General features: G+C 50.7%; 1 protein-coding gene across 14 annotated transcripts in view; it reads right to left on the bottom strand.

The window, feature by feature from the left end:
* The window catches only part of SRRM1 (serine and arginine repetitive matrix 1), a 935,651-nt gene that overhangs the window by 217,186 nt on the left and 692,316 nt on the right, over nucleotides 1–26,149 (bottom strand). For all 14 annotated transcript variants that reach the window (XR_011279577.1, XM_069622717.1, XM_069622715.1 and 11 more), the window contains one exon: nucleotides 5,174–5,218. Coding sequence is in view for 13 of the 14 variants with exons in the window: in XM_069622717.1 (XP_069478818.1) it covers nucleotides 5,174–5,218 (45 nt within the window). In the remaining variant the exon portion in view is untranslated. The remainder of the gene's footprint in view (nucleotides 1–5,173; nucleotides 5,219–26,149) is intronic.

The following is a 26,149-nucleotide window of genomic DNA, read 5'->3' as shown; positions in this document are numbered from 1 at the left end:
TAGGAATTGTTTGTTTTGACTGGGGTCTAGACTGGACTTCTTTTCGTTGATGGAGAAGCCCAGCTGGAACAAAAGGTCGACTGTCTTTTGGGTATTGGAGAAACATGTTTCGTAGGAATCCCCTGTTATGAGCCAGTCGTCGAGGTAAGGGTAAACTGGGATGGACAACCTGCGCAGGTGGGCCGCCGCCACTGCCAGTACCTTTGTGAATACCCTTGGTGCTGAAGCTATACCGAAGGGTAGCACCTTGAACTGGTAGTGTTTGCCCTCTATCATGAACCTTAGGTATTTTCTGTGCGCTGGCAACATTGAAATATGAAAGTAAGCATCTTTCATGTCCAATGTTGTCATGTAATCTCCCTGCGAAAGCAGCGGGATCACCTCCTGTAAGGTCACCATACGAAACTTTTGGGGTTTGATAAACTTGTTCGCTGGGCGCAGATCTAATACAGGGCGCATGGTTAGATCCTTTTTGGGTACAAGGAAGTACACTGAATAAATACCTTCCGTTACCTGAGATAGAGGCACGACCTCTATGGCTCCTTTTTCCAGCAGTTGTTGTACTTCTTGGAGAAGGATGGCAAGATGTTCCGGCGTCAACCGCCGTCCCCTCGGGGGTCTGTAGGATGGGGAACTGTTGAATTCGATACAGTATCCGTGGGCTACGGTGGAAAGTACCCAACGGTCTGACGTTATCTCCTCCCATGCAGGAAGAAAGGATGTTATCCGGCCCCCGACCGGTGTTGCATGGGAGGGGACGCGAATCTTCGCGTCACTTGGAGTTGTTGGGGGCTTGGGAGCCTCTGGGGGTGGATCCCCGACCTCTCCCTTTGCCCCGGCGTTGGCCTCTTTGACTGTACTGGCCACTATTGGCTTGGTAATTTGTGGCAGGGTATTGCTGATGTTGACCTTGTTGTTGACGTTGGCCACGAAAAAAGCGCTTGTTACCATAGCCGCGTCTGGTAGTGGGCTTAGAGATCTGGTCAAGAGTCTTGATCGTGTCGAACTCTTTTTTGGCCATCTCTAGGGCTTCATCTACCGCTTTTCCGAAGAGGTTAGCGTCCTCGACAGGTTTATTTATTAAAGACGCCTGTGTCTCCGGTTTAAAGCCTGAGTTGCGCAGCCATACATGGCGCTTTAGGAGTATTCCTTGTACCAGGGAACGTCCTGCTGTTTCTGCCGCGTCCAGAGAGTTCTTAACAATGCTCTGGTTCACTTGTGTTCCCTCGCCAATGGTGGACAGTAGGCGTGTGCGTAAAGGCTCCGGTGCTTCCTCGGCGTCTTTTCGCAGTTTGGCCCACTGCGCGTCTGCGTAGCTCGCAAGCAAGGAATTGTTGTTGGCAATTCTTGCTGAGAAGGCAGCCGAGGAAGTAACTCTTTTTGCAAGGGCATATAGCCTCTTGCCCTCCTTGTCAGGGGGTGCCTCACTGGTGGAAAGCGGTACCCCTGCCCTCTTTCTAGTATTAGAGACCACTAGGGAGTCCGGTATGGAATGTCCCTTAATGTAGAGCGGGTCTGAGGGAGAAGGAGCGAAAAGTTTTTCAATCCGTGGATTGACCCCTCTGATCAATGCGGGAGTGGCCAGCGAAGGGATGATCCTCCTTTTCACAGAAGCGAGGAGTGGGATGGTTTGGCTGACCGGGGGTTTTTCTTTAATTACTCTCTCAACAAAGTCTAATTCTGGAGAGAGTTCCCCCGTGTCTAGTTCGAAGTGCGCTGCCGCTCTGCGCAACAGAGCATTGAAAGTGGGTTGGTCGTCAATAGGAGACGTGTTTCTAACTGGGGAAATGTCCGGAGGAGTTAGATTTAGGACATCAGTGTCGGAGCACACTGATGGTGATTGCCAGGGGTGTGAAGGTCCTTCTCCTGGGCTAACCCCGAAGCCTTCTTCTATAATGTCTGTTTGGTCTTCTAGACATTCCTCCTGGTTCTGTCCTTCGTTGTCCATGAAATCATCCCCTTCCTCGAAGTATTGTTCCTCCCCAGTGAGGTCATAAACATCTTGGAAGTCTGAGGCTGTGTCCAGCAGGGGATCGACCAGCCTTGGATTTTTGGCCCTGGGGTCCTCTTGAGGCCATTCTCTAGTCCTCTTGTGAGTTAGAGAGGCCTGGGTACTCATAAACCTCTCCATCTTCTCCATACAGAGGTGGAGTCTTTCCATAGTTTCATGGGGTACCCCAGAGCGGTCTAGCGGGGGAAAATTCGAGTTGTCTACCTCGAAATGTCTCGACCTCTCCCAAAGCGTCGAGGAAAGTGTCCCGTCGCCCTCTTCAAACCCTTCAGGTGAGTCGGGAGACTCCCTGACTGAAGGGGGTAGTCCCTGCTTCCCTTCAGGTTTTTTCGGCGTATCCTTTTTCTGCGTGACGCTCGACGAAATCTTCGGCGTACGCTTTTGGGCGTCGGCTACAACGATCCTTGCTAGGCTATCGGCGACTCTCTTGTCGGCGACTAGTTTGTCGGCGGAAGATTGAGTCTTCGACGCTATAGGTGTCGAGCGGTGTACGGCGGTCTGCGCCTTCTGTTGATGCGCACCCGCCGATGGTTTGGTGGTGGCGCCCTTGTTTGCCGAAAGCCCAGTCGCAGGTCGCGGCTGCGGTTGCGAGAGGGGCTTCGAACCCGAACGGTCCGAGGAGGCCGCCGGTGGAACCTGCGTCTCCTTGGGCGCCGAAGCTCTCTTCGACTTAGACGAAGAAGAGCCTTGGGTTGTGTGTTTATCCTTGTGTGAATCTTTGTGTGCGTCAGTGTCGCCGGGGTGTTCATCCCCATAAGCAGGGCGTGAGCCGAGCCCGTCGGGGCCGGGGACAGACGACGAAGCGCGTGAGCGCTCCTTAGAGGGGGTTTCGACTTCCGCAGCGGAGGTCGTGTTATCGCGTTCCTCGTCACTGTCGGTGGTAGCAGCGGCGGGTGAACCTTCGGCCTTCGACATCGCGTAGGCCGCCCACCTTTTAACCCTACGGTCTTTAAGAGTTTTAGGCTTAAGAAGCCGACAAGCCGCGCACCCTTCCTCCTTGTGATCGAGGGGCAAGCAGCGGTTACACCGTGAGTGCTTGTCCTTCCAAGTGAATTTGCCTTTACAAAGTGGGCAAAACCTAAATGGTGTCCTCTCCATAGCAGAGGCAATAAATCGCGATAAACACCCCCAGGGAAAGGAAGGGGAAAGGGAAAGGCATTCTCAGAAAGACCCAGAGATGTCCCACGACCCCACTCTCCCTACTGTATGTGGCCAGCGAGGCCAGGCCACGTGTTCGGCAGCGCCGAAGATTTCCTCCGCTCGACCCTCCGTCGATGATTTTGCTCGGCGGAGAACAGCTACACTGCGTCGAGGGAGTGTTGTATTAATCTTCGTAGAAGAAACGACCAAAGGTCGAGGTTTGCAATGTCTCTCGAGGAGCTCCGCGTGAAGGCGACCAGAAGCTGGGCGGAAAAAAACAATCTGAGGGACCTCGACGCGTGAGGGATTGTGGGTACAACGCACGTCACTATAGGGATAGTGTTTCAGACACGCCTCGTCGACGTCCCCTTTTCGACTACGAAAAACAAAATGCAATACTCCGCAGTGACCACTGGATGTCGGACCTATGCACAGCATGTGATTCTAAGCAGATTAACAAACATCAGAAAAATCATTATTTAATCAAGAAATCTTGAGTGTTTTTATTTAGATACTATTAACTGAATATCCATGTTATAACCCTACAGCTCACATTGACCCCTGTTGGGTTAAGCCTGGCTGCTCAGTCACTACCAACTTGTGTAGTACATGCTTATACCAAAGGTTGGGTTAACTATTGCCAAGAGGACAAGGCTGTTGCAGTCTCCCACAGGGTACTGCATACAATCTTGCCTAACAAAGACTAAAAGTCAAAGGTAAAGCCACTGCCACCAGCCATTCATGTAAACTCACAATTGTAATGTTACCAGGCAAGTAGGAAAGGGGATACATTGTATCCCCCCAACACTCAACATAAGGAGGAGGGTTGCTGACTCACTCATACAAAATGTAAAGGGGATGAAAATCCCCCTTTACTACTTGGGAAAAGTAATTCACCCAAGTACATGAAAGAGAAATTAACAGGGGAGCCCAAAGGGGCAACCCAGCCTAACCCCAAAAGTTATAGGAAACTATAACCTATAACTCAAACCATGCACTATAGAGAGACCTGAAAAGGTTACCCATAAAAAAGCAAAAGGATAGGGGGTGGGGGGAGAAGATTACCACTCACCAACGGACAAGGTAAAATAATTCCAAGCAAAAATGTTCGGGTTTTGACGTGGGAAGATTACTAATATAAGAATCTTACCCAACACTCGTCAAAGCCATCTCTCCAATCACAAGGGTAATTGCACAGGGATTTGACAGCCGCCCTATCAGGCGTGTCCCAAAACCTACCAAACTTCTAGGTGAAGTCACATTGCATGTGTATTGGTCTATCTGTGCCAGCAACCAGTCTAACCAAGCCAAAACCACTATAGAGGACGGAGGGCTGAGCTTAAAGTGAGCCATTGTTTGCACAACATTAATTGTAGGTCTACCTAGTGGTTTTTACCCAAAAACGGGAAAGTCCAAACACAAAATGGCCAAGATCAGGAGTTACGAAATGCACCTCCAGCAATAGGTCCCATGGGCTACTAATGTTGTAAAACATGCTACACCCCCAATGAAGCCAAAATCCAAATTCCAGTTGCCACCAGCAGAATTTCTAAAACCAAGGTAGGGTGATCACCACCCCAGGTGCAAAGAAGGGTGCTTAAAAAGTACCCCTATTCTATGAGCCACAAGGGTTATCATAGGACCATATTCTAAAAAGGGTTGTAGCGGCATGAGGACATCAGCATTAAAAATGAGACCCCAAAAAACAAAGGGTGGAAAAACAAAAGATAAGGTTCCCATAAAATGGGACTGTAGAACACTAAATATGGAACTATGTTCTAATAATTACTTGGCATATGAGATTGCTTATTTTACTGCAAAGCTGCATCTCACCCAATTACTAGTGCAGAAATGCGTGACCAAATTTCACCTAATGTTCAGGAGCTCATATATGTTCCATGGCACTGGATGCCTTATTTCATGTTATCATGTGCCTTATGAGGTTTGGCTTTGTTCACATATAAGACTGTTGCATAATTTCTGTTCTGTAGCAAGCTTGATAATATGAAATGAGAAACAAACCTTTTTGGTACAGGAGATTGCCACCTCTTCCCCATCTGCTGCATCCTGCAAATAGCAGAAGGAGGAAAGAATGCACATTACCAAGAGGAATTGGTTCTTTATGTTAAGTCAGATGTTCATGTATAACAATCAAGGTAGATGGCTTATCTTGCCCCCACCCATTCAATATCAGTGTGCAACCACAAATAGATGATAGTTTCATAGCATAAGTATCATGCCCAGAGAATTCTAATATCAGTAAGCAGATGTTAAAAAATAAAAGCATCATCGACAAAAATAACCTCAATGCAGGTATAAATCCATTAAATCTTATAAACTCTGCTCAAGCAAACCAAAGTCACATGCAATTATATTAAGGCTTGCAAAAGTAAATACTTGACATTCCAAATGTGTACACCACCAGAGCATGGACGATTCTTATGAGTTATTACAACCATTTCAAATTCAAGAATTAAGCATGTGTACAGATTCTGTTTCAGACATTTGTAAAAAAAATAAATAAAAATAAATAAAAAAAATAAAGGGTGGGGGGCTAAGTAGGGGGAGTGATAAGAGGCCAGCAGGGGAAGAGGGGGTTTTGCCAAGTGAGGTCTTTTTAAACTTACTCTCCTGCTTCACTTATTTTGTTTTGGAAATATTGGGGAGCCCGTAAAGCTACCAGAGCAGGAAGACCCCAGCATCCCTTTGAAATGTAAGTGGCAGCAGGATTACCAGCCCAAGGAGTGCTGCAAGGAAAGATTATTGCCCCCTTTTTTAAAAAAAAATATTCCCCATTTCCAGTGACCAGACAGCCTGCTGTGTAGCCTGAGCCTGCAGTAGCCCTCCCTTCCAATTGACCTGGGACTCTGAAAGCGACGACCACGACCCAGAGCCTTGTGAGATCCACTAGACTCAGGAAGACATGCATTCTGAGCCATCCCACGTCGTGCGGCACCCTTGCAGGACTGTAATACCCCAACACCCAGAGACCTAGAGCCATCCCGCGGTGCACGGTCTCCTCCGAATCACACAGAAACTTTGTGTGTATCCTGCTGGAACTCCAGAGCCATGATTCAAGTCCGAAAAGTCCCCTCATCAGAATGGCGTACCTTTGTAACAATGAGAATCAGACCAGCGACATTCTTTCATCAGTGCTGTTTGAAAGGCGCTGAAACCACAGTCACTGAATCTAAGAAAGTCCATAGCTGACGAAGCCCTCTCCCGAGTACTGCAGCAGGAGCCTTCCAGAAGTCCTCTCACTTGTCCCCACGACTGAGGCAAAGGAACAAGCGTCTGCTTGGCTGTAGCAAGGAGGAATCCAGCTGGAACACTCGGCCAAGCAGAGGTACTGCGGGGGCTTGAAGTACTTACCTTATTGCCATAAGTCGTGCTTTCTCACTTGAGAAGTGCAGTGGCTTACCTTTTGGAGTTGATTCCAACTCCCCTTGCACAGGCTTAACAGCGTGTGTTCCTTCAGTGAGTTTCTTCAACTATCTGACTTTGTGAAAGACTGTTCAAGAAGAAGTGCATCCGAACTATTGACATAGTCCAATTGACTTTGGCTGATCTGGCTTGTTAGAGGCACCCTTCTACATCTATGGACTTTGGCATTGCTTCTCACCATTGTGCTGGCCGATTCCTCCCGGTGAGTGTAAATTGTATTGCTGCCAAATTGTATTCTGTGAGGTGTCCTTAGGCCCAAACCCCCAATCTTGCCTACCTCGAGCCCCAGACTCTGCAGCCTCAATCCCCGCCCGCTTTCTGCCTTATACCCACCGTGCTCTGATTGGCCCTGAAACCGTGTTACCCAGGCCATTACCGACCCTCCCAGGGCAGCCCTCCGTCCGTGCAGCCCTGCGACTAAGGGCCCAAGACAAAGGGCAGCTCCAACAAGGCAGCTCCAGATCGTATCTGCAGGTATCCGCAGGAGAAGAAAGGAAGCCAGTAGCCTGCCATCAACCAGTACCAACCAAAACGTAAGTGTGCCAAGGGTGGGGACTGAAGCAATTACTTCACGCCAGAAAGCCTTACCACCTTCACTTAATAAACCTTAAACATTTTACAGTTACATTGTACTGCCAAATATTAGGTTTAAATGATCATTCGTGCCCAACAGCATCACTATACTGAACCTTGCATGTAGACTGTGCTCCCATCATCATTGATTGTGCCTAATAGCGTCAAAGTTGAACCTAGAAACTGTGCCTAATAGTGTCACTGTGCCAAAGTTGAATTTAGAAAGTGTGCCTAATAGCATCACTGTGCTAAAGTTGAATTTAGAAAGTGTGCCTAATAGTGTCAGTGTGCTAATAGCGTCAAAGTTGAACCTACAAAGTGTGTTTAATGGTGTCACTGTGCTGAAGTTTAATTTAGAGGGTGTGCCTAATAACATCACTGTGCTAAAGTTGAATTTAGAAAGTGTGCCTAATAGCGTCATCTCCGATCCTGACAGAGTTACGCTGGAATCACTAAAAGGAGGGCAGTGCTTGATCTTAGGGTGCGGGATGGAAGGTATGGCTTTACTTTCTTGCAGGTATAATGGGCTGTCTTGTGCACTGCACAGTGAGCGATTAACAGGTTCTTGAAAGTGGCTCTTCGTCCGACTGGGTGACAGGGGAGGGTTCGGAGAGCTGGGTGGATGTGGTCTCTCGGAACCAGGGCAAGGAGCAGTTTAGTGGCAGCGTTTTGCACTCTTTGGAATATGTTAAGATGGTATGCCGGGGCTCCTAGGTATAGGAAGTTGGCATAGTCCAGTCTCGACATCACAATAGACATAACTATGGCAAGTCTGCTCAGGAAGGAGATGTACGGAAAGATGCGTCTGAGAAGCTTGAGATGGTAGTGAAAACATTTTGACACATTTTTGATCTGACGGGCGAGGGTTAGGCCGGAGTCCATAGTACAACATAGGTTTTTTACTGTGTCTAAGGGGGGGGGGGGGGGGGGGGGGGGGGGGCGTGGGGGATGAGGGTGGGGGGGGGCGGGGCTGGGTCATGGGCCATGGGAGCAGGAGGTAGTAGAAGGGCAGTTTTGCCGTACACCATGATTTAGGTTTTAGTGGGGTTTAAGAGGAGGTGTTTATTGTCATCCATTGGTCAATATCTCGAAGACAGGTCAGGCTGGGGGTTGGAGCCTGAATTGGGGATTCTTAGGAGGATTTGGTTATCGTCAGTGTAGTTGTAGCATGAGATGCTGTGCATGCAGATGATTCCAGGAAGGGTGGTCGTATGGAGGTTGAAACAGGAGAGCAGATAGGCATGCGCCTTGCGGTACTCTCGTTAACCAAGCGAGTGGATGAAACAAATGGAGGGGTGGGTTATTTCTTTTTGTTGAGGAAGGAGGCGATCCACTTGAGAGCAGTGCCACGGGGGTGGAGGTGGTCAAGGAGGATTGTGTGGTTAACCGTGTCAAAGGCTGAAGAGATCGAGGAGAATTAGTGCAGCGCATCCTTCTGAGTCTGCAGTGACTTTAAGATCATCCCAGATTGTGCAGTGTCGAGGAGGTTGTTGGATTCTACAAAGGTGTTGAGATGGGAGTATGCTGTTCGGTCGATGAGTTTTGCAAGGAATCTGGTGCTCGAGATGGGTCTGTAGTTTTTGGGGTCGATGGATGGTTTAAGTAGAGGCTTGTGTTAGGGAGAATTTTTTACGATTTGCCAATTCCCTCTACTTTAGAGACCCCCAGCAACTTTGCTGGATTTTGAGGACTTGATTTTTTTTTTTTTTACCTGGAGAGTGTAACCCTTTTTCCCCACTCTCTCACGTATTTTGATGTGTGTTTTACCTCTGTTTTCTTTGGTTATGGAGTCTAACCAACTCATAGGCATCTTTTTTCATTTGTGTCGCACATCACCCTCAGTGCAGTGACACAGGGGACCCTTTCACGCTTTCCCAAGGTTACATACCTTCTCTGGGATAAACTACTGTTTCCCAGAGTAAGTAAAGTGAAATTGACTTCACTAGTCGTTTAAATTTCTAGACCCAGCACACCCCATCTTACAATAGAGTGCTGGGGTGTTACTTTGCATCCCCTATGTCTAGTTACTTATGTAACAGTCAAAGGTTACCCTTCCTCTCAGAATTGCTGGTGGAAGTGGTTTTACAACAAACTATCATGATTTTTCCCGACCGCAAACTATTCGTAACTCCCGGTAACGTAAAATCGCAGGAGCCATGTTTTTCAAGATGGCTTCTGAGCCTCCTTTGTTAAAACAGGTACTGGTCGTCTTTTTTCGCCATTTCTTTGTGGAAAGGTCCTTCTAGAGTGTTTCTCTGCGCACCAAACCAGGTTTGGTCTCTTTGTTCATTCGCCTTTGGTGGGCTTCAGGAGTGAAGACCGCCTCTGGCTCCAGAGTACCTGGGGTAGGCAGGAAGTGAGGGAGGTGCCCAAAACTCCCTGTGCTTAGTCTCCTAGGAGACCCAAATGCACTCTGATGATTGGCTGGCAGGCAAGTACAGCCACCCTGCTGGGTGAGTGGCAGCTAGGCTGGAATGAATGGGAGAGAACTGAATAAAAGGCGAGTTTCTTGGCTTGGAAGGCAGAGTATTACAGTGACTTATTCCAATGAAGAAGTAGCTTTTTACAAAAATACCGAAAGGTAATATTTTTACTCTCAGATAGATATGACTAGATTTTCCTTCACGAATTCAGATCTCGTTTTTTAACTAAGCCTTTTCTACTGTCTTTCTATCACATCTACAGGTTGTATTGCAACTGAGATATTCAACAACTATTGGGTTGACATTACTGTTGATAATAAATCCAGTCAGGATATTCCGCATTGGACATCCAGGTGATTACTGTAAAAAGTTTTTTCTCAAGAGCTAAATGACAGTTATCAGTGAGAACCTAAAATCTGTTTACTGTATCATATTGTAGACGAACCAAAGATTAACGGCAATGAAGAGGGCTAACAAATCCTGAAGGGGACACCCCGAAACGCGTCGAGAAAACATTATCACTTCCTATGGATATAACATGTGAAAAGTTAATTTTGTAGAAAGTGTGAAACACATTGTATGCCCACGAATTATATTATTGAATGTGACCTCAAAATGAATACGTTTATGTTATCACGTTTATAAAGATCGGATGATGAATGAATTGAAATTCATATCTATAACAGATAATTTAAAACTAAATTAAAATTGATGGTCTCCATCACTCTGTTTTACACTAACAGTGTCGAAAATTAGTTTTTCTCACAAATTTCTCTTTTCTGAAAGAAATTGAGTATTACCATTGTGTAAAAATCTTGACTGTCTTTACAGTTCAAAGGGTGTGCAGGGGACGGGAGAGTTCCACAAGTTTGTGGACAATCGGTTGGTTTTACATTGGAAGGCAGAGTCGACCACTGGAACGAAGGAACCGAAGAAGCGCTTTAAGAGGACTGTTGCAACTCCTGGACTGTTGGTTTGCCCAGTGAATCCCTGCTGCAGGTCCAAATCCCCATGTTCACATCGACAGAGAAGCCCTGCAAGGACGACTTCTCCATTTGAGTTGGTAGGACCAATCAACTCCGAAGTAAGCCACCTGGACACCTATCTCGGAGCTGGTTGCATTTCCTCAGAGTGCTGCAGGAAACCGTAGAGCTAAGGAGAGGGACACCAGATTGTGTGCGTTACTTGTAAGCTGGGAGAAAACATTTGGAAGATCCTCCGGACTCCGACGTCGGACCGACCAAGCCTGACCCCACTCAGTTGAGTTTGGGACCTCAGAAGTAAGGACAGTCCACCTTGACAGCCAGGACTAGCGTTGTTACCAGTGCGATAGCTGAAATGCGAAACAGCTACTGAATTTGAAGTTTGCCAGTTGCGAGTTTTTGACCAGTCCCAGTGCAGGAGTCCCCCGACGTCCTCCCTCTTGTCCCCACGACTGAGGCCCAGCAGCAGCAAGATCTGCAGGAACTGCCATGAACAGAAGTCATCATCTGCCTCCTTCTTCATTGTAAGGTACTGTAAAAACAAGACAGAGAACTTACCTCTTACTGTGAAAGTGCTTCAAACTTTTGCAACGCGCAGGCCTAATCACTTGTGAACCAACATGATTATTTTTAAAAACGACTTAAAAGAACTTGTGCAGACACACTTCCGTTTAACTACCAGAACCGCTTTATCCCCATCCAAGACTTTAGCCCACTGACTTTGGCCTAGCCTATTGAACTGACTCTTCAAAGTATCTGCACTGTCTAAGAATAATTGTAGCATTTCATATTCTAATAACCTTTGCCTTTTACTCCTCTTGAACAGTATTCTGAAATGGTATTGAATTATATTTGTGTGTTATTATATAATTGCCTCCTTCTAATGAACGTTTTATAACTGACAGATACATAAATTAAAAAGTAATCAAATAAACCTTGAATGCAAGACTTTATTTGACCACTCTGTGTAACATTACTGCTCACATTCCCTTCTTGAGATAAGCCTGGCTACTCATCACGCTACCAAACTGTGTAGTATAGACTTCTACCAAAGGTTGGTTTGCTTACACCTGTAGTCATAGTTGTGTGTAGTGTTCCCAGAGGCTACTGCATACAAACGTTGCCTAACAGCTTGAAATGCGCAATTTTGAAATCAGGGAAGATGCCGAAGGTGAGGGAGTAATTTAATATGGTTTTTGCATGTTCTCCTGCACAGGTAGACTAGAATATTTCTTTTAGGACAGAGGCGGGGCAGGGATCGAGGGGGGACCCAGATGGTTTGCTGGCAGATAGGTCAAGGAACTCATCTCTGGAGATGGGTTTGAAGGAGTCGAAAGTGGGGGAATTGGGTGATGGGGTGGGTGGGAGGTGGTCTGTTGTGGAAGGGGGGACAGGGACAGTTTGTTGTTAAGGGAGGTTGTTCTATCAAGAGCGATGGTGTGGCAGTGTAGGGAGAGGGAGTCGCAGAGTGATTGAGATGGGGTGGATTGGGTAGAGGTGCAAGTGGGTTTGATGAATTCTGATAGGATACTGGGGAGTTCTTTGCTGCGGTTGCCGCAGTTGAGAATTTGATGTAATAGGATCTGTTGAGATGGGTTTTAGATGCTCACCATTTGCGTTCCAGAGAGTTATTTTGTTTTTTGGCATTTTTCAGGTGGGACGTGAACCATTTGGGGAATGGTCCATTGCCTGAGGAAGCGGGCGCAAGAGGATTTAGTGAGTAATTTTTCTCCTAGGTTATCCTATGTACTGCACTTTTCCCCTTCCACCTTGCCCCTGGGCAATCTCATTGTCACCTGGCGTAGTAGGACCGCTGTCTGTCTTCCCACGGTTTCCCATCCCTTGCCTCGACGCGCCTTGAAACACTTGTGTATAGGCACGTTATAAATGCCACATCTTATCCTAAAGCCAAGAGTCGATGGTTAAGGCTCTGTCCGGAGGGGGTGTTGTATTAAGGCTCTGTCCGGAGGGGGTGTTGTAGGGGAACTAAGAAGTAGGGCTTCGGCAAGGTAAGGCAATATCTTCACTTTGTTCCAGCATTTGCGGTCATGGGGGGAGCAAAGGGGGACTGTACGGGGAGTGGCAGGGGTATGGGTGGAGAAGGAGGTGACGAAGTGGTCGGTCCAGATGAGTGGTTTTGCCGGGATATATAAATCAGGTCATGGGAGCTGAAGGTTGGACCAGTTGTATGATGGTAGAGGTTGAGCGCAACAAGACGGTCGACCAGTGGATGGGTCATGGGGTTGGTGGCAATGTCGAACCAGTGTGAGAGGGGCGATTTATTTGAATAGTGGCTACAGTGTCACAGAGGTGGTTGGTGAAATGTCAGTCGTAGCCAGGGGGTCTGTAGATGAGTAGGAACTGTGGGAGAAAGTCGGAGGTAGCGCAAGTTTAACTAGAAGGGATTCACATGAGGGAATGCAAGTGAGATTCGATGAGTGAGACTGAGAAATGAGAATTGAAGTGGATTGCCACTCCGCCTCCTCTGGAGGGTCTATTATGGATGAGCGAGAAGCCGAGAGGGAAGGCTTCATGTGAGACAGGGGCAAAGCCATCGGAAAACAAGGTTTCAATGATAAAGACGAGGTCGGGCTTGTCAGAGGACAGGCGGTCGAAGATGCTGTGTCTGTTTCTTGCTACGGAATGGGCATGAAAGAGGATGTAGTTGACTTTGTGAGGGAATGAGGTCTCAGTCGAGGTCATCGGGGAGGCAGCAGGAGGAGATTGGAGGGGAGGAAGTTGAGTGGAACATTCAGGGACGTTGAGGCAGGGGGAGGTAGGTTAGGGCAGGGTACCAGTGGATTTTGGGTGACGGGAGATGGGGTTACATCGGATGGGGCTGGGTGGGGTCGAGGTGGGCGAGTGGAGGGATAGTGAGTGTGAGGGGGATTAGGGAGCTAAAAATTGGAGTGAGTCTGGAAGGAGTCTGGGGTTCTGGTATGCAGGGTGAGAAGTCAAGAGAGGGGTTGGAATCTGGGCGAGGTAAGGGTGTGAGTAGGTAGCGGAGGGAGAGATTAGGAGGATGGGTTGAGATAGAAGTCGTCAGGACTAGAGAGTTGAGAAAGAGGACCAGTTTCGTTTTCTGCATTTCGTGGGTTTTGGTGCCAATTGGGTGTGAGAGGGTGGGGTGGCCAGAGGTGGAGGGAGATGAAGGAACAAGTTACTTACCTGTAACTGTTGTTCTCCAGCATGGGCCTGGCATGGATTCACATGCTCATGAATATTCCCCGTCGTCAGGCTGGGAGTCCTCGGTAAAGAAAAAACCAGTATCAGTTTCGTTTCTGATCTGTCTTTCGTAGTAATAACCAATCACTGGTCTCTGCGTCATACTGACCACAGCCAATGACTGCCCTCTACCTAAGCCCCGCCTCTGGCAGCCATCTTCAGATTTGGAAGCACGTGAAGTGGCAGTATGACCAAGTGAAGAGCCGCAGAGGGGTAGGCGGGAGGGTTCGCATGTGAATCCATGCCAGACCCATGCTGGAGAACAACAGTTACAGGTAAGTAACTTGTTCCTTCTCCAGCATGGGGTCTGGCATGGATTCACATGCTCATGAATAAAGAATACATAGCAGTACACACATGCACAACCACGGGAGGTGGCAAAGGCTCAACATTAAGCATTACATCAAACTCAACATTAAGCACCTTACCTCCTCACCAGGCTCACCTCAGGCGAACAGGTTGCGCAGCACTGCTTGGCCGACCCTGGACTCCTCCCTGGAATCCCGATCGACGCAGTAGAATTTTGTGAAGGTGTGCGTCGACCTCCACGTAGCAGCCCTGCATATGTCCAGCAGGGGCACACCAGAAAGTAACGCCGTGGTAGCTGCGATCGCTCTGGTGGAATGGGCTCTCGGACAGCCAGGCAGCGGTCGGTTTGCCAACCGATGACAGTACATGATACAGCCGGAGAGCCATCTAGAAATGGAAGCCTTCGAGAGAGCCTTCCCCTGATTGACAGGTCCAAAGTTTACAAAGAGTTGTGACGTCTTCCGAAAACACTTCGTGCGGTCCACGTAGAACTTCAGCGCTCTAGCCACATCCAGCGAGTGCAAAGTCCTCTCAGCCGGCGACGAAGGCGACGGGAAGAACACAGGCAACACCAAGGGTTCGTTGAGGTGGAAGTCGGACGGCACCTTGGGCATGAAGGAGGGGTGCGTCCTGAGCACTACCCTCGTGTCGTGAAAAGTCAAGTACGGGGCCTTGCAGGAAAGGGCCTGGATCTCTCCCACCTCGTCGTGCGGAGGTGATGGCCACAAGAAACGCTGTTTTCCACGACAGAAACTTCAACGGGGCCGAGTGCAGAGGCTCGAACGGAGGTCCCATGAGCTTGGTCAGCACCACGTTGAGCTCCCACGCCGGGGCCGGAGCCTTCACCGGCGGGAACAATCTGCACAGTCCCTTCATAAACTCTTTCACCAGACGATGAGACCACAAGGACGTCCGCCCCGTGGTTCTGGTGTATCGGGAGATCGCAGCAAGATGAATCTTGATGGACGCGTGTGCCAGTCCAGCTTTGGCCAGCGTCAGCAGGTACGGCAGTACTTGGGGAGCCGTAATCCATAGAGGGTTAATCTTCTGTGCGTGGCACCAGACAGAGAACCTCTTCCATTTGTGTCCGTAGCATTTAAGAGTCGAGGACGCCCTGGCCTTTGCAAGAACCTCTCTGCAGTCGGCCGGTATGTCGTATCCTCCAAACTCTAGCGCTGCAGGAGCCAGGCCTGCAAGTTCAGCGACTTCGGGTCGTGGTGGAGGATGGCGCCTCCTTCCCTGGAGAGTAGATCCGCGTCCACCGGCAGCTTGATTGACGGGGACGCTGACAAGTCCAGAAGGTCCGGGAACCATATCTGCCTCAGCCACGCAGGAGCAACGAGAATCATCCTGCACCGTGACCTCTTGAGCTGGTTGACGAGCCGGATTAGCAGTGGCAATGGAGGGAACGCGTAGAGGAACAGGCCCTCCCAGGGGAACGAGAAAGCATCGCCCATGCTCCTCGCCTGGGGAAACCTGCTGGCGAACCTCCGGCACTTGGAGTTCGTCGCCGTCGCGAACAGGTCGATCTGGGGTGTGCCCCACCGTCGGAAGAGGCGATCCACTAGATCCTGCCGTAGTTCCCACTCGTGGCACGAGCGCAGCTCCCTGCTGAGTGAGTCGGCGATGGTGTTTTTTATCCCTGCCAGATGAAACGGCACCAGAAATATCCTTTGGGCGACTGCCCAATGCCACAGGTCCTGTGCCTCCTTGGACAGAGCTGGGAACCTGGTTCCGCCCTGTTTCCTGATGTAAAACATGGTGGTGGTGTTGTCGGTGAAGATCCTCACCACCTTGAGGGACGGAAGGAAGGACCTGAGGGCCCAAAACACTGCACGGAGCTCCAGGACGTTGATATGTAGGGATTTCTCCGTCGGGAGCCAAAGGCCTCTTGCGTGCAGATTTTCGGTGTGCGCTCCCCACCCTTCCAGGGAGGCATCCGTGGACACTGTCTCCTGGTGGGCTGGGGTCTGGAAATCCATGCCCGCCGTCAGATGCGCGCGGGTGCCCCACCACCGGATCGCTCGTCGGAAACTCTCGTCGAGTGTGATCCTTTCCTCGAAGCTGCCCGTCGTTTGGATCCAGCGCGTGTCCAGGAACTCCTGCAACGGGCGCATCCAGAGCCTGCACATGGGAATGAGGTAGATGCAGGAGACATCATTCCGAGGAGGGACTTGATGGACCTCACCTTGGCCGCGTCGGCCACCAACATCTGCTGTACCTTGCCCAGGATGGTCCTGGTCCTCTCCTCCGACGGGGAGGCCAGAAGGGACACTGTGTCGAGCCTCGCTCCCAGAAACAGTGCGTCTTGCGCGGGTACCAGGTGGGATTTGGCGTAGTTCACGGAGAATCCCAGGTCCGTGAGAAGTTGGACGGTCCTTGCCGTGTGCTCCACGGCGAGCTCCCTCGTCTTGGCTCGGATGAGCCAGTCGTCCAGGTAGGGGTAGACGTGGATCCCCTCGCGGCGCAGCTGCGCCGCCACCGGTGCAAGGCACTTGGTGAATACCCTGGGTGCCGACCGTAGTCCGAAGGGGAGGGCTTTGAACTGGTAGTGACGCCCTTGGACCACAAACCTGAGGAATTTTCGGTGCCCCTTTAGGATGGGAATATGGAAGTAGGCATCCTCCAAATCCAACGACGACAGGAAGTCTCCTTCCTCCAGCTGACCCAGGACGTGCTGGAGGGCGACCATCCAGAACTTCTGCGCCTTGATGAACTTGTTCAGACGTCGCAGGTCTAGGATGGGGCGCCATCCTCCCGTCTTCTTCTTCACGAGGAAGTATCTCGAGTAAACTCCGGAGCCCCGAAGCCTCTTTGGGACGAGTTCGATGGCGCCCTTCCTGAGCATCGCCTTTACCTCCAGGAGAAGCTGAGGGACGTGAAGCTCTTTCCTGGCCACGGGGGGGACGCGCGGGCACCTTCTTTGAAACTCGAGCGCGTGGCCCCGGGCCAAGGCGTCCAGCACCCAACGGTCGGTGGAGATGGACTCCCACACGCCGACGAAGCTCGCCAGCCGGCCTCCCACCGGGGTGCTTCGGTGGGTGCCCGACCCCACGGCCGGTTCAATCCTGTTTCGACGAGGCTTTGCCGCCTTGGCCTCCTTGGCGACGACGGCGGGGTCCGCCAGACTTGCCTCGTCCCCTGTAGGCCTCCTGAGACGAGCGGGCCGCTTGACGGTAGGTGGAGAAACCGCCGCCGGAACCTTTGGAGGCGCCCTTGCCTCCGCTGCTCCGAAAGGGCGGCCGTCGTTGTTGCAGAACCCCAAGGGCCCGGGCCGTCTCCGTGTCCGCTTTAATGGCCTGAAGGGAATCGTCCACTGTTTTCCCAAACAGGTTGTTCCCATCGAACGGCATGTCCAGGACTCTGGTCTGTACGTCTTGACGGAAGTCCGTAACCTTGAGCCATCCACGCCGCCTAAGGCACACGCCGTTGCCCAATTGGCGAAATCCCGTGTCGGCGATGTCCGTCGCAATAGTGATGGCGTGGTCCGACGCCACCTCACCTTCCTGTAGGATCTCCAGGTCCTCAGCCCTCTTGTCGTCTGGTAGGAAGTCCAGCAGGGGAGCCAGTTTGTACCATAGCTCCCTGTCATAGCGGGCCACGATAGCCAAGGCGTTGGCCGCCTTAATCGTCGTCGCTGCAGACGAGATGACCCTGCGTCCCATAGTGTCCAATTTCTTTCCCTCGCCGTCCGGCGGGGAAGTCGATGTGGAGGCCGCACCCCCCCCCCCCGCTTTCTTCCTGGCCGCCGCGGAGACGACGGAGTCCGGGGTAGGCTGCGCCCGGAGGCACAGGGGGGGGCCGCGTCCGGGACCCGGTACTTCTTCTCGTACCAGTCTCTTCTAGCTGGCGTCGTGGAAGGGTTCTTGAGGAGGGCGAGGCCCTCATCCCAAATGTCGTCCAGTAGAGGCACCGCGAGGACAGTCTTCCTCTTGGCCTCGCGCCGCTGATAAAGGAATCCTTCCTTTTTCTTCTCTTCAGGGCAGAGTTGGAAAAGCTCGGACGCCCTGGCGATCATGGAGTGGAACGATCCAATCTAGTCGGGCGGAGAAGCCCTGGTGGGAGGTGACGACGGCAGACCCTCGTCGTAGACCTCGTCGTCCGTACCCGTCGCCGCCGTGTCAGTCTCCTTATCATCCCCTCGGGTGGACGGGGAGGAGGGCTGGACGGGGCGCGACGGCTGAAAAGGAGGTGGAGGATGAATCCTTCTTTTCTTGGGAGGAGGAACGCCAGAAGGTCCCGGTTCTGGGTCCCCCAGCGGGAGAGGCTCCTCCGCCGGCAACGGTAGTCTCGTCCTCATCTCCGAGCATAAGGACTGTATAGCCAACAAAATGGCCGCCGAGTTGTCTTGCGGCGCTGGCAGAGGGGAATACGACGGGCGATCAGGGGCCCCGTCGGCACCCTCAACGATGTCGTCACCTGCGTCGGGATCCATCCCGACGGGCTGGTCTTCTTCCAGGCCGAGGCCGTGGCTTAAGACCTCGATCAGCTCCTCCTCCGAGGTTGAAGCCGAATCTACGACGACACCCTGCCCCCCCTTTTTCTTCTCCGCCGAAGATTTCACGGGGGTCCTATCGATGGGCATAAAAGAGGACTCCCTCCGAGGTGGCAGGGAGACTCTGAGCCCCGAGGTCGCCACCACTGGTGTAGCCTCCACAGGCTGAGCCAGGGCCGCCGCGACAGTCTCGATAGAGGCCTTGGCCGGGTGGATTAAGGCCTTCACCACCTTAGGTGCGTTCACCGCCTTATCCTTGAGGGGGGGGGGGGGCAACACTGCCTCGCTCCCCCTCCGATGGGGCCTTCGAGCTCGACCGGGGCCTCTCCAGGAGCTTCGCCGGGTGCTCGGCCTTCCTCTTACCCGACCCAGAGCATTGGCTCGTGGTTGATGGTGCCGGGGAGGGTGCGCCCTGCCTGGTGCCCGTAGAGCCCGACCGTTCGGCGCTCCCGGTGCCAGCGGACTCGCGGTGCTTGGCCTTGTGTTGGACCCCCGTCGCCGGGGCGTCCTCAAAGGTCTTAGAAGACCGCTCGGATTTCTTCCTCTTCTTCTCGCCGGACGGGCTCTTCCCTTCCAGCCAGTTGGCGAGACGTTGATGGCGGTCCTTCATGGTCCGCTCCGACATGTTGCCGCAAAACGCACAGTCCTTCTCCACGTGCGTCTTGTCCTCATGTAAGCAGTAGAGACAAAATGAGTGTTCGTCCTCCTTAAAGACGTTCTGCAGCTGGCATCCAGGGCAGACCCTGAACAGCTTTCCGGGCGTCGAGCTTCCCTTCTCCTGGGCCATGTCCGGGCCTGAGAAACTTCTGGAGTCCTCCAAAAGCGTAGCTTGACGAAATCTTCACCCTTGAGGGGCGCAGACGAATCCGACACGGGTCCCCGTTGATCGGATGGAGAGTCGGTGGAGCTTGAGGCTCTTTTGACCGAAAAAAACGAAGTTTTTGAGAAAAAACATGAAAAAATAGCACTAACGCTCGAGAGCAATAGCACGAGGATCCCAACACATGAACGTGCGGTAAAAATCTGAAGATGGCTGCCAGAGGCGGGGCTTAGGTAGAGGGCAGTCGTTGGCTGTGGTCAGTATGACGCAGAGACCAGTGATTGGTTATTACTACGAAAGACAGATCAGAAACGAAACTGATACTGGTTTTTTCTTTACCGAGGATTCCCAGCCTGACGACAGGGAATATTCATGAGCATGTGAATCCATGCCAGACCCCATGCTGGAGAAGCTACTGTTCTTGCTAGGGCGAGACACGCTGCTTTTAGAGAGGGGAAGGGATATGAAGAGGGAGGATTGTTGGCGGCGGTCGAGAAGCGGTTGAGGGGGTGGTGGGGATGGTGGGGTGGTGGGCTAGAGGGAGGGGAGTTCTATGATGGGTCAAGGGGGAGGGAGTGGGGATCAAGGGGGAGCGGAAGGGAGGGATGTTCCTTGGAAGGTGCAAGGAAGGAGTGGGAGAAGAGGTGGATTTGTGCTGTTTGGAGTGCCAGAGGACTCCCCTGGCTTGGAAGTTCGATAGGGGACGAGGTGCCTTGGGAGTTCTCAAAGATGAGGGGGGAGGGGGGGGGTGGAAGACAATGAGGAGTTAGAGTGGGAAGGGGGGGGGAAAGGCTTCCGGGAGGGCGGGGGGGGGCTGAGGGGGGGTGAATGGCGCGCCATAGTGCACCACTGATTTTAGAGTTGGATGTGGGGTGGTGGTAGGAGCGAGGGCCATTGGCGACAGGGTGTAATGAAGTGCGAGGGGAGGTGCCTTGGGTTGTGCTCAGAGGGGGGGGGGGTCGTGAAGGTGGATGCGCAGGCTAGGGGCCACGTGGGGTGAGGGGGTGTTTGGGTAAGGGGGAGGCAGAGGATTGGGACGGGTGGGAGAAGGGCATTAATGTGGGTTTGGGTCTTCAATCAGTGATGGGTAGCTAGGGACTGAAGAACAAGTAGTGGTTGATGTGGGGCCCTGGATGTACAACCTGTGATTAGGATCTGGACACCTTGGAAGTGGGAGAGGGCTAAAGAGTTAGGGGTAGGGTGGAGGTCTAGATGAAGAAGTGGCGCCTGGAACGTGAGTAAGTAAATTACAGTACTATCTCAGGCGGCACTTGTAGGGGGAGCGAGTGAATGCAGTTTAGTTCTGTAAAGTAGGTAAGTAAATCACAGCACCACCACTGGGGTGTTTTCAAGGTCAGAAACAGAGTAAATGAAGCATGCTAAACCCTAAATAATTGTCGGCGTTTGGGACTGGGGGAATACAGCACAGAATATAACAGTAATAGCTAGGGATCAAAGGTCCACTATCTGGATGTGAGACAGGCTAGCAGAATAATGTCTCAGTGCTTGAGACTGGTAGAATATAATATAGCAGAATCTTGGTGCACTATTTACTTGCGAACCAGGCTAATAGGCACAATTTTTAAGTGTGTGCGACAGGCAGAAAACACAGTAGTGTCTTGGGAGCGCTATCTAGATGTGGGATAGGATAGTAGGAACAATTCTAATTGTTAGAGACTGGCAGAGTACAACAAGTAGTATCTAGGGATGTAAGGTGCGCTGTCTAGATGTGAAACACGCTATCATGAACAATTCAAAGTGCGTGAGACAGGCAGAATACAACACTGTAGGGTGCACTATCTCGATCTCGATAGCAGCAAGCTCCGAATTAGCCTTAACTACAGAAGCCCTGCAAGGACGACTTCTCCCCTTGAGTTGGTGGGACCAATCAACTCCAAAGTGAACTCGTTTGGTCATCCTCTCGAAGCTGGCTGTACTTCCACTGCTGCTACTGGAACCGAAGTGCCAGGGAGAGGAACACCAACTCGAGTGTGGCATTTAAGTCGGACCTGAGCGCCAGTAAGATCCTCCAGACTTCCCTGAAGCAGGCCTGACCAAGCCTGAGCCACCTCAACAGAGTGCTGGACCCCAGAAGCAAGGAAAGTCTGAAGTGGTATCCCAGAACCGCAGTGTTGCTATTTGGTGTCAGATAAGAGGAGCTGAAACGCTGAAGTGCCACTGAATTGAAGTTTGCCCTTTGCTGTCGCTGATCGTCCCGTTGCAGAAGTCCTCCCTCTTGTCCCCATGACTGAGGCACAGGAACAAAATGATCTGCAGAGCCACACAGGAACAGAAGCCAGCTGGGACCATTTCTTCTAACCAAAAGGTACTGTACAGTCTGACAGAACTTACCTCTTGTAGTGTAGCCTTACTTGTTCTCAGTTGAGACTTGTCTTGGTTGCTCCTTTAGAGTTGCTTGCATCTTCTACCCCTCACAAGCCCCCCAGCTTGTGGCCCTACATAGATCCTACTTTTTCTACAAAGACTTCTAAAACATTGTGCAAGACTTTTACTTACCTGCAAGAAGTGCTTCAGCTCACCTAGACGTTTGCCCAATTGACATTGGCTGGCCTGGCTCCCAAAATGACTTCTCCCCTCCGTGTGTTTGTACCTTCCGTCCAGGAAAGGGTCAACTTACTTTGCATTTAGGGGGGTGGGGGGGGGGGGTGGGGGGAGAGGGTTCAAAAGTACTTACCTGCTTCAGAATATTTGTGTGATCTCTAGTCTTATTCTAAAACCTCTTTACTTTGACACCCATCTCAGTATTGCTCTAAATGTACCAGTAATATATTAAAGTTCACAGTGCCCTAGCTATTTAAGTCACCTGAGGGTGTAGGAAGCATCTGTGTGCCATCCCAAATGGGTACTTAGTGATTTAGAGAGACTAGGTGTGTATTTTGGGGTGTATGTGTGTGTTACTATTAGATTGCCCCTTCTGAACAAGGCTTATTCAAACGGACTTAAATACATTAATAATGTTTTAATCAAGAAACCTAGTAAGTATTTATTTGGTTACTTGTCACTGTGAATCTCTGTGTAACCACCCTACTGCTCACATTGACCCCTCTTGAGATCAGCCTGGCTGCTCAGCCACACTACCAACCTGTGTAGTACAGACTTATACCAAAGGAACCTGGACGCGAAGTCTGGGCATTGCCTGTTTTCGCTTGTAGCGAACAAGTCTATTGTGGGGAAACCCCATTGAGAGAAGGTGTTCTACGACACCTGCGTGTAGTTGCCACTCGTGTTCTTCTGGTAGGGCATCTCTGCTCAATGGGTCTGCGAGAGAGTAGAGTTCCCCTGGAACGTGCTGGGACGATAGGAATATTTTCTGTTTGAGTGCTCATTTCCAAATTTGTTGCACAAGCCTGGACAGATTTGGAGAACGTGTGCCCCCCTGTTTGTTGATGTAAAACATTGCTGTAGTGCTGTCTGTCAGATTGGTTTGCTAGGTGAGACTCGACCGCCTGAAGGACTTTGAATACTGCCAGTAGTTCTAGTAGATTGGTCTCATGCTGCAGCACAAAACCACATCAGACCCCGAGCTGTGTGGTGAAGGTAATGAGCCCCCCCCTCCCCCACTCGGCGAGTGAGACGTCCGTCGTGACAATTGCTTGCACTTCCTGATCGTAGAAGGGTTTCCCCTTCAACAGATTTTCTCTTGTCCACCAGGAAACATTGTGCATTAGTGTTGGTGAAACGACCACTAGATCGTCCCACTGACCACTCGCCTGAGACCACTGTTTCGCCAACAACTCCTGCATGGGTCGCAGGCACGTGCGAGGTACCAGGTAAATGCAAGATGCCATCATGCCTAGCAAACGCATTGCTTTGCGCACCCTTATCTGGTTCTAGGTCATTTGGTCGAAAATAAATGGTCGACAGGACAAATGGTCGACACCAAAAAGTCGACAGGTCAAATGGTCGAATATTTTTTGTTTGGGGGGGGGGGGGGGGTACTCCCATTCCCCCTTTTTTTTTTGCTAAAAACCCCTTTTTTCCCCTAAACGAAAACCTAAAAAATATATATATAAATACAATTTAAAAAAATCGACCATTTGACCTGTCGACCAAATTGTGTCGACCATTTGTCCTGTCGACCATTTGTCTGTCGACCATTTGTCTGTCGACCATTTGTCTGGACACCCCCTTATCTGGCGGTCGGCCTGACAATATGGTATTTGCAGTAATATGTTTTTGACTCTTTCCTCTGACGGAAATACCAACCCTTCTTGTAGGTTTATGACCGCTCCTAGGAACTGCTTTGTTGTGCTTGGCAATAGGCGTGATTTTTTTTCCATTGATGGAAAAGCCCAATTGGAATAGTAGGTTGATAGTTCTCTGAATGTTCTGCCTACAAATTAGGGGAGACTCCCCTGTAATTAGCCAGTCGTCCAGGTAAGGGTACACTGGGATTGCCTCCCTGCGCAGGTGTGCTGCCACCACCGCCAGTACCTTTGTGAATACCCTTGGAGCAGATGCTATTCCGAAGGGTAGCACTTTGAATTGGTAGTGCTGGGTCGCTATCTTGAAACGCAAAATCTTCTGTGCGCTGGAAACATGAAAATAGGCATCTTTCATATCCAGTGTTGCCATGTAATCCCGCTTTTTTAGTAGAGAGATTACCTCTTGTAGCGTAGTCATGCTTAACTTTTGTGGCTTGACATATTTGTTTGCAGGGCGCAAATCTAATACTGGGCGCATTGTTAGATCTTTCTTTGGCATAAGGAAGCAAATTGAATAAATATCCTTGTTTAGTAGGTTGGGCGGGATGACTTCAATGGCGTTCTTTAGTAGAAGCGTGGCGATTTCCTCAAGGAGGATTCCCTTGTGTTCTTTGGAATGGGACTTTTGTTGTGGGGAGTGATTCCGGGGTTGCTCGAGGAGCTTTATACAATATCTGCCTTGTACGGTGGACAGCACCCATCTGTCTGTGGGGATTTCCTCCCATGCGTGGGTGAAGCTGGATATGCGCCCTCCTACTGGAGAGGCATGGGAGAGCACCTGGAGCAGATAGTCGCTGCTTTTGCAGTGGGGTGCCACCTCGGGAGGAGTTGCCCCTACCACGACCGTGGGATCTGCGTGCTACTCTAGGGTAATTCTGGGAGGACTGACCCAGATTGTTTTCCCAGGCAGTACCTTGGCTCTAAACCCTCTGAATTTTGGCCGTGTGAGCAACGAAAATTCCTGTTTCCCCTCTGGCCAGTAGGTTTATTGGTCAGTTGGCCCAATGACTTGAGTATCGTATTCTTCTTTGGCCGTATTTAAGGCATCCTCGACAGCCTAGCCAAAGAGCACAGTGGGCTCAACAGGCATGTTAATAGGGTAGCTTGTGTCTCTGGTTTAAAACCAGATTGCCGCAACCAAGCGTGACGCTTGATAATTGTCCCCTCTGCTATTATCCTGGCGGCATTATACATGGCGTAAAGATTAGTCTTTAATAAGCAGCTTGACACTGCCCTGCCTTCTGCGGCCACATGGGCAAGCTGAGACTTAAGTGGTTCTGGGGCCGATGACAGTAAGGCCAAGACCTCATCCCATTTGTGGCAGTTGTAGCTGGCCAACAGGGTAAAATGCCACTGGAGGGGGCCACCTTTCTGCCATTGTGTAAAGTCTCTTGCTTTCCTTGTCAGGCGGGGCCCTCAGAGGAAGCTAGGGGAGTACCAGCCCTTTTCCTTGTTGTATTAATAACTAAGGCTTTAGTTGCCCTCTGATATACAGCAGGTAAGAAGGGCAGGTCTGAACTGTTTCACTATGAGGGGGTTTACTGCCCGCGTAAGATTATGGGTCTCCAACGATGGCTGTATTTTTCGCTGAATGGCCTTGGAGAGGGGTAAACTGAGTAACAGCATTCTTATCTCCTAAGATTTCGTCTACAAAATCTTTATCTTGTTCTTCCCCGATAGCTACCTGAAAATGCTCTGCTACCTTGACAAGCACTTCATTTAGCTGGGGTTGCTTGTCAATGGGTGAGTCCATGCCCCGGGCTGGGGGTTGGGGGAGTTGAGGTGGCGGGCTCCGGATTTACAGGCGAGTCAATGACATACATATTTGTCTCAGGGTCAACCTCAGGGTCCTCCTCATCCACGTAATAAGGGTCTGCTGCATCATCCCTGTAATAAGTATCTGTTGCCTCTTGAATAGAGGTCCTCAAGATAGAAGTCCTGGTCATAGAGGTCAATGACTGTGCCCTGCACTGGAGTCTCGGGAGAGACCTCTTAGCAGGGGGTTGAGCAGGAATCTGCGACCCAGCGGGTGCGGTCGTGGAGGGAGGGGCAGGGGGGTAGAGTGGAAGTTCGTGAAATAGTCGGGGTCCTTTTCATAGAAGTTGACCATCCTCCTCATGACCCGGTCTAGATCCTCAGCTGACTATTGGGCAGAAATAGGGATGACCACTGGTTGAGAAGGGAGCCCTAAATCTTCATTTGTGGGAGGAAGTAAGGTAGAAGGAGGATCCTTCTTTTCGAGGGTGGAAGACAATCACGAGATACAGGTTCTCTACTCTTCTGAGTAGGCCTAACATCCTGAGATTTCTCCCTATGAGGGGTCTTTGAGGTCTTTCTTGGACTCCCTCTCTTTATCTTGGTCCCCTGAAGCGCGTTTCCCCGACTGTATAGGGTCGTGTACCTGACTCGACGAAGAAAGTTGAATTTAGAGTCTGGGCTGAACCGGAGCTTCATCTGCGGAGGATTGGCCCTCAGTGGGAGTTTTTCTTGCGATGTCTGT

Source organism: Ambystoma mexicanum, chromosome 11, assembly GCF_040938575.1.
Source record: "Ambystoma mexicanum isolate Mex_15411 chromosome 11, UKY_AmexF1_1, whole genome shotgun sequence".
Taxonomy (NCBI): Eukaryota; Metazoa; Chordata; class Amphibia; order Caudata; family Ambystomatidae; genus Ambystoma; species Ambystoma mexicanum.
This window is presented reverse-complemented; position numbering and strand designations above follow the sequence as displayed.